This window comes from Electrophorus electricus, chromosome 20, assembly GCF_041902795.1.
Source record: "Electrophorus electricus isolate QZ-2024a chromosome 20, ASM4190279v1, whole genome shotgun sequence".
Lineage (NCBI taxonomy): Eukaryota > Metazoa > Chordata > Actinopteri > Gymnotiformes > Gymnotidae > Electrophorus > Electrophorus electricus.
This window is the reverse complement of record NC_137516.1, coordinates 6,090,001-6,103,566: the sequence shown is the minus strand read 5'-3', so window position 1 is coordinate 6,103,566 and position 13,566 is coordinate 6,090,001. Positions and strand designations below refer to the sequence as shown.

General features: G+C 37.5%; 2 protein-coding genes across 5 annotated transcripts in view; both read right to left on the bottom strand.

The window, feature by feature from the left end:
- Positions 1-3,016: 3,016 nt before the first annotated feature.
- rh50 (Rh50-like protein) lies at positions 3,017-4,600 on the bottom strand. The gene is made up of 2 exons (XM_035536459.1): positions 4,154-4,600; positions 3,017-4,045 (listed from the first exon to the last, which is right to left on the bottom strand). The coding sequence occupies exons 1-2, from the start codon at positions 4,598-4,600 to the stop codon at positions 3,017-3,019; spliced, it is 1,476 nt and encodes a 491-aa protein (XP_035392352.1).
- Positions 4,601-9,970: 5,370 nt separating this feature from the next.
- slc12a5b (solute carrier family 12 member 5b) overlaps positions 9,971-13,566 on the bottom strand; it is a 42,594-nt gene continuing 38,998 nt past the window's right edge. The window contains exons 22-26 of one of the 4 annotated variants that reach the window (XM_081703568.1): positions 12,345-12,464; positions 11,721-11,941; positions 11,552-11,566; positions 11,307-11,440; positions 9,971-11,070 (exon numbers count right to left, since the gene is read on the bottom strand). In XM_081703568.1, coding sequence (XP_081559694.1) covers positions 10,979-11,070; positions 11,307-11,440; positions 11,552-11,566; positions 11,721-11,941; positions 12,345-12,464 — 582 coding nt within the window. In that variant the 3' untranslated portion in view covers positions 9,971-10,978. The remainder of the gene's footprint in view (positions 11,071-11,306; positions 11,441-11,551; positions 11,567-11,720; positions 11,942-12,344; positions 12,465-13,566) is intronic. The other 3 variants (XM_027012216.3, XM_081703569.1, XM_027012217.3) reach the window with 3 other exon arrangements.

Genomic DNA, 13,566 nt, shown 5'->3' with positions numbered 1-13,566 from the left:
GCTGACATATTTGTACAAAACAAAATACAGATTACAGGATACTCTTGGAGATTGGGACATATGATTTGCATACACCGTTAAGTTAATTGCTTTTTAATTTTATCAGAGGCAGTTTCTCAAAAATCAGCAGTGGCATCTTGGAGAGGAGGTTCTTATTTCCCTAAATACATAAAAGTGAAGAATACAGTGAATAGTCACTTCACTGGTTCACACCAGCATATCCTTCTGTGATTATGGTACAGGTCTGCCTTTTCTTAATACTGCAAGTGAACGTTCACACATATCAGTTATAAACTCCTGGTGCTATTACTAGGGTATATTATAATTTATTGCTGTGAGAGAGTCTATATTGACACTACAAATTTGGTCACCTTTGAACAATTGGAAGACTGCCTTGATCCTGAACATAACCCTGTAATGATTTGGGCAACAAATAAAGTTATCAGTTAAGTTAAAGTTATCAGTAAAGTTATCAGGTCCTCAAAGTAGATCAGCATTCAGGTGATTCTGATCATGAATGCCTTAATCCCTGTTAGACTGAATTAGTTTTTGGGGGGTATTAACAGAACTTGTTTGAACTGGAAAATAAAAAAATTATATGACATGACAAAGCTGCGACTTTAAAACAAGACAAGGCATATCATGTAACAGACTGGAACAGCTTCCGCAGTTATTTCACAGTTTAGAGTAATAAAGTTGTACTGAGCAGTTTATGACTGTAGTTATACCGTAAAGTTCTACAGACTTTTGTTCCTATCTAACTACTTATTTGGTGCTTTGTAATGTTCATATATATCCTCCAAATGTGCCACATCAACATGTTAATCAAGCACACAAAAATAGACATATTTTAATATGTAGAATTATTTAAAACTTAGGGTAATAACAGGAAAATCTTTCTTAACATGCACATACTCATACACAGTATACAGTTTGGATGTAATGGAGAGAAAAGCTTGTTAACTCATTTTACATGGCAACAACTATTCATGATCCTCATAATCACCTTTTTATGAACTTTTTATACAGAGGGAAGTGGAAGATGTTAGTAGATAGTGAGACTGTATTTTGAAGAAGGTGGGGAGGTGGGGAGAGGGCATGTATACATAACCTACATAACCACTTTTACCAAATTTATTTACAGGACAAATAACAATTGCCTTCAGAACCTATATGGCCAGATAATTTTAGTCTTCTCTATTCAGTTGTTCCTTACAAATAAAATAAATGTAAAAAATATACATATAAAATAAAAAAAAAATATTTTCATGGTCATAGAATAAATGAAAATCAGTTGCTATAAAAATTCACTATTTCACTAGACACTTTTCATAGTTCTATTTTACCCAGGTTTAATTTCATGATCAACCTGTTTGAGAATTGTTTTTATTTTATTATTGTTTTTATCATAATTGTTTTTTTATTTCTGTTTTATTAGACATACAAGCCTATAATGTAATTTAATCAGAATGCAGGTTATGGGGTGTGAGTGTAAGGAGATGGATTTATGTCAAATTATTTTGTTACATGCTGTACACAGACAAAACCGACATTGCAGAAAATTATGAGTCCAACCCTCAGAGAGTCACTATCATCTCTGTGTTTGTGCATTTTTAGGCCTTTTAAGGTGTCGTACAAAAAATCTCATAGAAGGTAAACTTCATGTATCCTCTCTGGCTATACACCTCTGTGAAGCAGCTACACACAGCCATTGAGAAGCAGTCTGATCAATGGTTGCGTGTACATGATTGACCATCTGTGGCGTGCGAGAAGGTGGAACTTATAAACAATGGGCAGTGCAATCCAAAAACAGACGAACAGCATATGGCAATTGTAGAAAACAAATGTCCACATGAAAGGAAAACCAAATCCCAGATTTGTTTAGAAATCCTCACTAGACACATTTTTTTTAAGATCCCAAAATGAGGACCCCAAAAAACCGACGCAAGGTCACCCTAGCAGGGGAGTCCTGACAGGTCAAGCATGTCAATGTCATATATACTGTACAAATTCTATACAGTAATTTACACTATAATAACAGTAAACAAATTATATTAAGAAGAAAAAATATACATATAGTATATATAACTGCTATATGTGGAAAACAATGATCTACAACAGGTATGAATATTGTGCATTCCCCTTCATTTTCAAAGTAAATGTAATTACATTTAAGTACATTAAGGTTATCAGCTGTGATGAGATAATATAGTACCTATTGTAAGACACCTAGTGTAAAACCTTTGGCACTCTTGAACCTTATTCTGCTGTCTCTGCAGGCTGCTGTTGCTCAACATGAAGTATACATTAACTAAGAGGTTGCATGCAGTCAATTTTAGTATACTGTAGACAGACAAAAACTATTCCCATTTGTTTCCAGAATGTGAATGTACTATCACCATTCTTGTTAGCTAGCATCTGTTTGACCCATAGGTATACATATTGAAGACCTTGATAGCTGAGTGAGGATGTACTATTAAAGCCATTTTTTTTCAGGGGCCTATCCATACTAGAAGTGTCCCCTATAGATTTGCATTGACTTTTGCCCATATTTCTTTGATATGTAATCAAACTGGAAGGCTTTTTATTTCTTCAGACCAAAAAAATCTGATATTTCTTAATATAATTTATTATTTTCTCATATTATTTTCTTATGACTTCATTGTGTGTGTAACCTTTCAGGGCAGCAAAACTATTTAGAAATGGTACTCAAAACTGTTAGGCTGGTCAATGATGTAATTAACTAGAACTAATTAAGTGAATAATACATGCACAAATTAATGTTTGTTACTCTTGTAAGCTTTAATGTGAAATAAAACTATATGGATACTTACACACAAAATGTATTGTCACAAAACAAGTGGAAATTGATGCAGGAAATTGGGAATTGATGCAGGAAAACCTGGAACACCTCATAATTTCTGTTATATATCTGCATTTTTTGTGGATGTGTTTATATTACATCCAAACACATCAATTCATTTTATAACACGGTATGTACCAGTATGGTGTGCCCTCATGATGTTATGACATCATCAGCCGGCTTGGACTGTAATATGTATTGGTGATTGGTGATTTGTGTCTCTGAGCACCTCGGTTCCTGCGATTCAGATGCTTGATCTTCATCTAGAGGAACATTAAAGAAAAGCTCATCATCAAAGCAGAACTCATCAGTTGGTGAGGCAAGATATGGCAGCTTGAGCACCAAGCCTGTCAGCACACCTCCGACTGCAGAAATACTAATGGTGCTTCCCAGTGCCACCACTTGATACAAAGCTTGTTCCTTAGCAGTGCGGCCTAGACCAGCCTCCAGTCCTGGGATCAACTTCTGGAGTTCCCCTAACTGAGGATCTCCTTGTTGGGGTGCACGATAAGAAAAGGTCTGGTAGAGGCTGGGGCCATACGTTTCCTCACTGGCCAGCAAGATTGCACAAATGCCAGCTATGGTTGAAATGAGTCCCGTTAGTCCATGGAGGTTGTGGATGCCACACTGGTCCTGAAGGCGCAGTCTTCGTGCCAGGAATGGACTGAGGTACTTATATCCCAGCATGCAAGCCGTGCAGCCCAGCATCCCAAGCACATAAGCAACAGCAGGTGAGATCATCATGTCAACTGAGGCACCGACGGTAACCCCTCCGGCCAAGGTGACGTTCTGGACGTCGGCCATGCTGAGCTTGCCATTTTTGCTGAGCAAGGCTGAGAGGGCGAAAGCAGTAAGTGTGGATGCGCTCAGACCTATGAAAGTGTGGAGAATGGCACGGTGCTGGTCATCCCCCCTCAAGGTCAGTGCACAGTTGAATGAAGGCCAGAATACCCAAAGGAACAGGGTACCTAGTACAGACAGTAGATCAGACTGGTAGGTAGTACCTTCTTTGGAATGGCCCTCGTTCAGACTTGGTCTATACAGGATAAAGGTGACACCGAGACCAAAGTAGCAGGCAAACAGGTGGATAAGAATTGAGCCACCAGCATCGTTGATTTTCAGGTGCTCAACAACAATCCATTCTGTAACTCCGAACACAGGCACCTCCAGCAAGGCCATGACCTACGGATGATGCATCATCTATCATTCACAACTCGTCAACTGATTAAAATGAAGACTTAATCATCTAAAGGGAAAGAATGTCATGAAGAAAAATAAAAACAAACTTACTAAAAGCTGTACAGGACTGGTCTTCCCCAGCACTGCCCCAAATGAGATCAGTACCACTGCACAAGCAAATTCTGCATTTATGAGGTTGATCACTCCCAGGTGAATCTGGCCATCATAATAGAAATGGAAGAAGCCCTGGACCAAAATGGCCCACTGAATTGCAAATGTAGCAGTCAGGAAGTTGAACACCATTCCACCAAAACCGTAGCGACGAAAGAAGGCCAGGAGGCAGCCAAAACCAATGAAGATCATGACCTGGATGTCAGCAAAAAAAGGATAATCTTGGTACACAGTATTCTCCAAAGGCTGTGTCTTATTGTTTTGTAGCAGTGCATTGGTCTGGTCATCATACGTCACAAAAACTGAGTACAGGACCACAACCAAGACTTCCAGTGCAAATACCAGCACTGGAAGCCGTACTCTCAAACTTGTGGAATTCTTCTTCATGCTGTTTGAACGTCTAAGATGAGGTTTCCTTTCTTCTTATTATTTCTTTTACTGTGTTGTCTTATTTCTTGTGTTTATATTCTCATTGGGCTGATAAGCAAGGCTGTGGTGATTGGCTAGAAAGCTGGCATTCTCCAACTGTAGATTATCAGGGCCAGGGATGGGCAGCTGCACTTTGGCCTTTGGTAGCAGTGGGTCTCATGGTTTATAAACACTCAGCAACTTAGAGTGCTACACTCTAGGTCATTCTGTTACAAGACAATGAATGGATAATTATGTGGAAGGCGGCAAAATGACAGGAAAAGACAGAGTGATCGTTAGCATGCTAGAAACTAGAAATCAATTGGGCAAAATGTCAGACTTCTACTGATTTCAAAGAATAGGGCGCATGAGGCACCTATGCTATGCTCCTTTTCTCTGATGGTTTTCTATGTAACATCACATTCTAAAAGCTTGACTTGTTGATGACCCAGTTTATACAATTCTATTAAACCAACAGCAAGTGTAAATATTTGCTCAGAATGGTTACAGTCTTAAAGACGAAGTCATTGTCATTTTTGGTTCTCAATCCTGAGAGAACTTTCCCGTGCCTTTGTCAAATGTAAAACTCTGCATTTTTATTAAGCATAACAGTTTTTTGTTTAACACAGTCTATGTTTATTGTACCTGAAGTCTCATAAGAAATCATATTTAAAACTGTATATGCAGTCCCATTAACAATGACTATTGAAAGACAATTGCCAGATTACAAGCTACATACTACTGTCTGAGGTATAAATTACTCAAGCATAGTATCCACATTATTTACATAGTTTAATTTATTGTGTAATAAAATGGTACTATCATCACAGGAGTACCATCCATTGTTACTAAGAAGTGCTAAGTTTCTGAATCCTTACAACTAAGAACACAGAGTTGGTACAGTTTCAAAGTTAAGCTGTACAGTCCATACTTCCACAGTTTCTCCACATACTGACTAATTCACAACACTATGAAGAAATAAAAGCATAATCAAAATTCTTTTAATTGAATTGAGGTAGCAAATAAGAAGTGTACTTTATATTTGTCAGTATATTGTTTAAACTGTATAAGCATATTGTACTTATTAGAACCAGATTTTTAAAGTCATAATAAATATTATTTTAGCTGAACAAAACTATATTAAACTTAAGAAAATAATTTGAAAATCACTTTTAAACAAAGATAACCACAGCAACATGTGTAATAAAATGACAATTTATTGCATTTGTGCAGACAACTCTACAAAATGGTCCAGAGAAACCATTAGCCATGTAATGCAGAAGCATTTGACAAGGTAAAATAATAATATCATGTATTTCTTTTAAATATGTTATTATAGAACACAATAGAGAATACATAGTGCTATTTCTTTAAAATACTAGACTTGCATGGGCACACAAATTAAACAACCAAGCTAAGATATAACTCTATAATATTTCTGTTATTTACAAAACTGTCCACCAAGACCTTGCCTTACTTCAGAGTGTTAAAACTAAAACGCACAGTCACACATACACACACACACACACACACACACACACACACACACACACACTCATGGCTTGTCTCTTGCTTTTGTCCTCTTTCTTTGTTAGAACTTCTTTCTTACACACACACACACACACACACACACACACACACACACACACACACACACACACACACACACAGGAGAATGAACTCTAAAAAAAACACAACATAAAACACCTATGTACCAAGATCAGCATCTCTGGATCTTCACTATACCTACAATACAATGTACAATGTATTACTGCTCGTCCAAGGGCAGAATACAAACACCAACTGTGTAGAAATGCTAAATGTCATTCTCTAGTTCTGGCTGGGTGCTCACATTGTGGGGATAATATTAGAATTCATAGGACGTGCACGCATGTCTTTCGCAGAACCAGGAGCTAAGTTGCACATCATAAAGCTGAGAATGAATCAGTGTCCACTGAAAAGTCACCAACCTACAGATACATGCCAACATGGAGAGCAGACCCACAGGAATAAGCCGAGTGATGAACTCATAAATCTCATCCATTCATCTACAAAATATCCAATGACCTGTAATGTGGCATTCCTCACAAATAACTGCAGGGACAGGCTACCCTGAGAAGCAGCACATAAGTTGTAGTCCATGATCAGCTCCCCAGACCTTCATAGTTTTGTTTTGTTTTTTCCATTTCATTTTTTTCATTTAGCACTAGAGATCTTTGAGAGATCAGTACGAGATCTTAGGTCAGAATCCAGCTACAACCACTACAGATAGTGTAGGTCAATGGACCATCTTTGACTAATTAAATTATTTCTAACCTAACTATACCTTTCACTTAGTGCAGAGTCCAGTGGTAACATTCTAAACCAAGATAATGAAGCTACAGTAACTCCAAACTCTATTCAGATGGACTAATTCCTGAAGTGTCTTCACCAAATGCTATTCAGATGGAATAATTCCTGATGTGTCTTCAGATGGAATAATTCCTGATGTGTCTTCAGATGGAATAATTCCTGATGTGATTTAATTTACCTATACTCTATGAAGTCTGAATAGCCCTTCCTGTTGAGGAAGCCACAGGTCTTACTTATTATTGCATTAGTAGTAACTCTTATATCTCTTGATCCTCACCACTTTTCCATGCTGTATACTCTCGACTCAGATGTATTGTTTACATCATTCTTTTCACACTGGTTCCTTTAGGATTCTGATCTCTCACTGAATCACATTCTTAAATTTACTGCATATTTTCTGCCTGCAGCTGTCATACACGAGTAATCATTAGCACCTTCAGAAACACCTGCGGTTAATTGAAATACAAATCTAATTTTACCTGGTCATTTTATTGACCTCGCTGAACTATCGGTAGAAAACAGTATGCTTTCATCGCAGGCTATGAGTCGACATTGCATAATAAGCAGGAGTCGTGATTCAAAAATATTCATAAATATATAGAAAGCAGTTTTCCTTAAAGCAAAACTTCACAACACAGAATGATGAGGGAAACATAAGTGGTAATAAAAAAAAAAACATCAACACAAAACCAATGAGGAAATGAACACCATAATATGCACAATATATTCATAGATCTCTAGGCATATTCAACCATCACCTCACAGTGTCTAGCTAAGTTCTGTTCTAATGTATCTGAATGAAATCAGAACCATCTCTCTAATGTAGAGGCTCTGATATGCTACAGAGGCTGACATGTCATGGACCATTTTTCTGGACACAGGCCAAGTCTAGCCTCAAACTAAGATTTCACTTTCCATGGGAATTTACCGTTTTTAGTCTAGAACTAGCCTTGATCTCTGTCCAGCCCTGTAATGTAGAAGGACACCAAGATATGGAGAGCCCTTGGCATGACTATGTATAAAATAATTTCTGATGTTCTATATTTTACTGAGGAGAAAGCTGTTTTTAAAAAGAAACATGGCCATCATCACTTGGTTTGATGATCAGTACTTTACTGTACACCAAAGGTATGGCATGATATATTCTTGTATGTTAAATCTCATGGATCATAAAACATTTAAAGATAATGAAATTAGGAAGATTGAGAAAGCTACTCATTAAAAGTTAATTAAAATATATGATAGGCTTCTACATAGTAATTCTTACTTGTTCAACCGGTGTCATCCTAGCTGGGTAAATTACTGAGATAAAGTAGATACTGAGATATTGGATAAAGTAGATCTTTCAAATCAATTGTCAAAGAAAACTACAATGGGGAAATGGGAACAACAACAGATCTCACAATAAAGGAATGGCAGATAAACAAAAACAATATTCAATTTTCAGATTCTAAAATTTTGTGGCGTTTATTGATCGCTGAAATAGCTCAATAACCTTTAAAAATTTCTCTATCACTGCCAATAGGATTTTTATAATAATAGGTGATCTTTTTTGCTATATGTACTTAGCTATGCTGGTTTGGTAATTATGCAGTAGCAAAACAGTAAGAAAAGTAGAGCAAAAATTCCATGGTAGACACTTTGCCTGAGATCAGTTAATCAACATATCAACTGGCTCTCATTTAGGCCTTCACTCAACCATATGAATAAAGCGCAGACACTGACATGCAAACGGATAAGGTGTACTCTAACACTGTAAGGAGCTCTGTAAATAAAGAATGTTCCACACAAACACTTCAGTTCCTCTGTCCGAGTCAAAGTGACCCAAACCCTGTAGTACTTGTTATTATGCGATTTCCCAGACAAGTTAAGCCTAGTCATATGCTAACTTATACTGTTAATAGATATCATCCATTGCATGCACTAGATGTAGCACATGCCTGGAAATATGTAATATACAAAAAAGCACGTCACTGTGGTGCTTCTTGTGTTAACCAGTGTCAGATCATTTTCATGGTCTGTTTCTATCCTTCTTTTTTTTGGCTTATATATTTACAGGTTAATGGCAGCGGCAGCATCCCCAACACAGTTTGATTTTAAATGAAAACAGCACTAGTTTGTCTTTCAACCTCACAATTATACACAAGACAACAGAAATATTAGATTTTTTCACTAGTCTATTCAGTAAACATATTTTCTTCATTGTAATTATACAAAAAATAAGATAATAGTTTGGATAAATGTATATTTGTATAATCTACTTCTACTATAAGTAAACATATAACAATCATTTTTAAGCAGCGTGTGTTTCCCATACAGATGATGCTTACATATAGGATATTTGAGTCATGGAACATAACTCTGATAAGAATAGAATGTGCGAAATTTCTTTTCACATTAGACAGTGATACATTACTGGCAAAGTTGTGAGAAAATATGTTTGTTGCATCGTAGAGAAGTGAATGATGGGCAGGGAGAGAATATTTCTTTGCCAATGGCAAAAAATTGGATTAACTGTACTGACTTTTAACTGCTGAAATGTGATGTTTCAAATATTTCTGTGAAGTGACTCACATGGTACAATTTCATAATAGTTAATAACCATAGACCCTGTCTTTATCATACATAAAGAGAAAGTACAGATTAAACATAAAAATGCCTGTCAAAATTGTTTTCTTATTATATCCATACAGCACAAATCTCTCATTTTTAAGTATTTGGCAAGAGGTGGTTTTTATCACATTAGCTATTTAAAAATGCTGATGGTTAAATATTTATTTGTATAGATAAACTCTTGAAATATAAATCTATTTTATTTTCATATGTTCCTTCTGGGAAAAAAAAAAAATAAAAAAAATAATAATAATAAAAAAAAAAAAAAAAAAAAAAAAAATATATATATATATATATATATATATATATATATATATATATATATATATATATATATATATATATATTTTATTTTTTTTTTTATTTTTTTTTTTTTTTCTCCAGAAGATGCATAAGAAATTATAAATGTGTGTGTGTGTGTTGTGTACAGGTACTGATGAATGTAATTCATTAATCTATTATGTGTGTAATTAGAATTTGAGCTGTGAAAGTAAAACACTGCCATCATGTTCTCATAAAGATTAATAAGAACTTCCACTCTTACAAACAAGTTCAGAAGAAACTCTGTAATCAGTGAGTTCTACTTGACACAAAAACCACATACACACACGCGCACACACACACACACACACACACACACACACACACACACACACACACGAAACCCTATCACCACAAGTTCGTCTATCTTCAGTGGTTTCTCATTATTAAATATGGTGACATGAAGTACTAGGGACTTATAATATAGACTTACAATACAGGTACAGGGCTTTGCTTTAGGTTCACCAGGTTCACACACTGACCCTGCAGATTTTGATTCAAAGTGCTTCTTGGGCAATTAGACAGTACAGTGGAAGACTTTTTTTCTCATCATACAAACCTTTTCCATTTGACCTTTGATTTGAATTAGTATCCAAATGATGCTCTGTCCATGAACTGCAAATGCATATGGTTTGCTTACCACAAAGCATACTTTTTTTTTTCTTTTTCTCAGCAGTACAACATCACATCAGAGTGTTTGGTTGGGTTTAACTAAAGTACCGGAGCAACTTTTGATTCTTGTTTGTGATACCAACCCTCAGACATTAGTGCTAAACACCTACTAATCGTTTTGCGCACTGTAATGGCAATCAAAAGCCACTACACATGGCTGAGTGTAAGTTGTTCATTAAATGAGGACAAACAGGTGAGGGGATAAATAGGAATCAGTGTCACGGTAGAACAAATACTAAGCTGGTGTTCGATAAGGTGTTGATTATGCAGTGCAAAGTTGCCTGATATGTTTGGGGCTATATTGCTTGTGATAAGGTATGAGGATGCTGGGGTGATCAGTCTTTGCTAACAGGGACATGGAATGAGAGACATAAGCAGTGCTAAGTATTGCATTGCCCCTCAAGAATAGATGGTGATGACCTCCCGGCCGCCACCACGCACAAGGAGGACCCGATTGAGACCCTCGGTGAGGACTTCAAGGAACTCCATGTCTGTAAGAAAGATGGTAGGTCAAGGATGGGAACTATAATTAGGTTCAAGGGCAAAATTATTTCTGCAATGCATTCCTAATGCAAATAATATGAATATAATATGAATATGAAAATATGGAAAGTGTGAGCTGGTATCACAGAACAAGGACAAGGGATGAATGCCCTATAGGTTAGTTTAGTGAAACAAAGCATGCTTAGGTAAGATGTGAGCTGAGCGAGGACCACAGGAAGGATACAGTTCTCTTCGCCCATGCGGTTTTTGGGAGGTCCAGGCATGTTCAGCAGGACCAGCTTTGCGTCCTGCGACTTCCTCACGATGACCTCATTGAGCTTCTGCGCATGGTGCATGCGTCTCACGTTCGACTGGTTCCTGCAGAAGGCGCAAAGGAGCGAACGCCGTCATGCAGCGTTCGTGACAATTCCGCCACAGGTGGTAGAATTAATGTGAAAAGCTCAACGTGATAACATAAGAAGTACTCACAGATTTTCCCACTCCCTGAAGCATGGTCAGGAGAGAACAGCAATGAACTCACGTAGCACCATATGACAGTTGCCATAAAGGTTTTAACACTAGGGGTCAGTTTCCCAGACCCAGAATAAGCACATGCCTAAAACATCTTTAAGGGAGGCCAATTGATTCCAAAACTCACGGCTTCATGTTGAACATGTCTCTGATGCCTTCTGGGATGGCCACAGAGGGATTCTTGGAATTGTCAATGGCATCGCTCCAGGTCATCTGCACAGCCTCCCCGGGGCTCACAGCCTGGGCACTTAGAGAGGTTGGGGAGGTCGGGTTGGTGGGGGTGGGGATGAGGGTGGTATTCATGCCCTGGATGAGCTGCACCTGTTGTGGACGGGAGAGACGAACAGACTAAGAAAGGAAAAAGTGGAGTGAGAAAGGGTGTGGAGGGGAGAAATCGAGAGGGGAAAAATTTAAGTATTCCAGTTTCATTCTTTAAACATCTTTTTCTTTTCCATCCATTTTACATAAATGTCAAAAGAATAAGGACAGAGGAAAAAAGAGAGAAATGCAAACATAAGGCAAAGCGACCTCTGTAACCAAAGAGGAAACATAACATCTCCAAAGACAGCAAAACAGGAACGGCTTTTCCTATTCCTGCAAGAGTTCCAGAGCGTAACCTACATAGCCAGAAGGTGGCAAAGAGGGAAAGTGTCATCAAAGTCAGTATGATTACGGAAAATGATGAGTCATAAGAGTGACAGAGACAGCAAATGTAAAGCTAGAGAGAGGTGGGCAAACAATGCTGTGGTACCTCTTCCTCTGGTTTCTCCTCAACACTGCCCCCTGCTGACTCATCAGTTTTCTGCGCGTGCAGGTTTGGCGGGTTCTTTCGGCGGATGGACCCCCGTGACACATCGGTGATGCTCTGGATCTAGAGGGTCAGCATTACACACTTGTTATTTGACATATTTGGGTTTAGGATTTATTATAAATAAAAAGTATTTCATTAGGCCTTTAATGCGGCTCAAGCAAAGTTAGAAGGGAAGGCTTTTGCTGGTATCACTGAGGGCTATGTTCTGTTCTGTTCTGAACGTTTACTAAATTTAATATACTTTTCCTTGAATATTGGCTACATACCTACATCATTTAAATGACCACTTATCAGACCACTTATCAAAAAATCTAACCTCGACCCATATCAGCTGTCAAACTACATGCCAATCTCAAACCTTCCATTTATTTCCAAGACCCTAGAAATGTTATAACTCAGCAGCTAAGCTCATGTCTGTATCAGAACCAGATACAGAAGGGTAAGTCAGGGTTTAGGCCTAATCACAGTACAGAGGCAGCATTGATTAAAGTAGTTAATGACCTGTTCTTGACTTCTGACCAGGGTTATGTCTCTCTGCTTATATTGCTCGATCTGAATGCAGGATTTTACACTATAGATCACAACATTTTACTACATAGACTCGAAAATGTTTTTCTCTACCAATTTGTTAACATAAATGGAGACTTTTCAGCATACAGCAAGGTTAGTTATGGTGTCCCACAAGGATATTTTCTAGGGCCTCTGCTTTTTTCGTTATATATATTATCTCTAGCTGACATTATACATAATCACTGTGCTAGTTTCCACTGCTACGCTGATGATATTCAGCTATATGTCTCAGCTCAATCAAAGGACATATATCTTAGTATTAGTAATATTCAGGATTGCATAAAGGATGTCAGACACTGGATGCTTAATCCTGACAAAGCAGGGGTGCTTCTATTCGGCCCAGAGACAGCTAGGTCCTCACTCTCTAACTCAATCAACCTCAATGGTCTCCCAATCACATCTTCTCTTACAGTTAAAGATCTTGGAGTAACATGCTCTCCTCGCATGATGCAAAAACGCTAGTCCATGCATTTATCACTTAAGTGCCTAAACAAGTTCTAGCTAGTTCAAAATGCAGCAGCCAGAGTTTTTACTAGAACTAGAAAATTTGATCACATCACTCCTATCTTAGTTACTTTGCACTGGCTCCAAT

Bases quoted from the DNA above. Each gene is read 5' to 3' on its own strand.
- rh50 (XM_035536459.1), bottom strand. From the start codon at position 4,600: ATGAAGAAGAATTCCACAAGTTTGAGAGTACGGCTTCCAGTGCTGGTA. The intron at 4,046-4,153 runs GTAAGTTTGTTT...CATCATCCGTAG, and splicing joins CCAGTCCTGTACAGCTTTTA to GTCATGGCCTTGCTGGAGGT.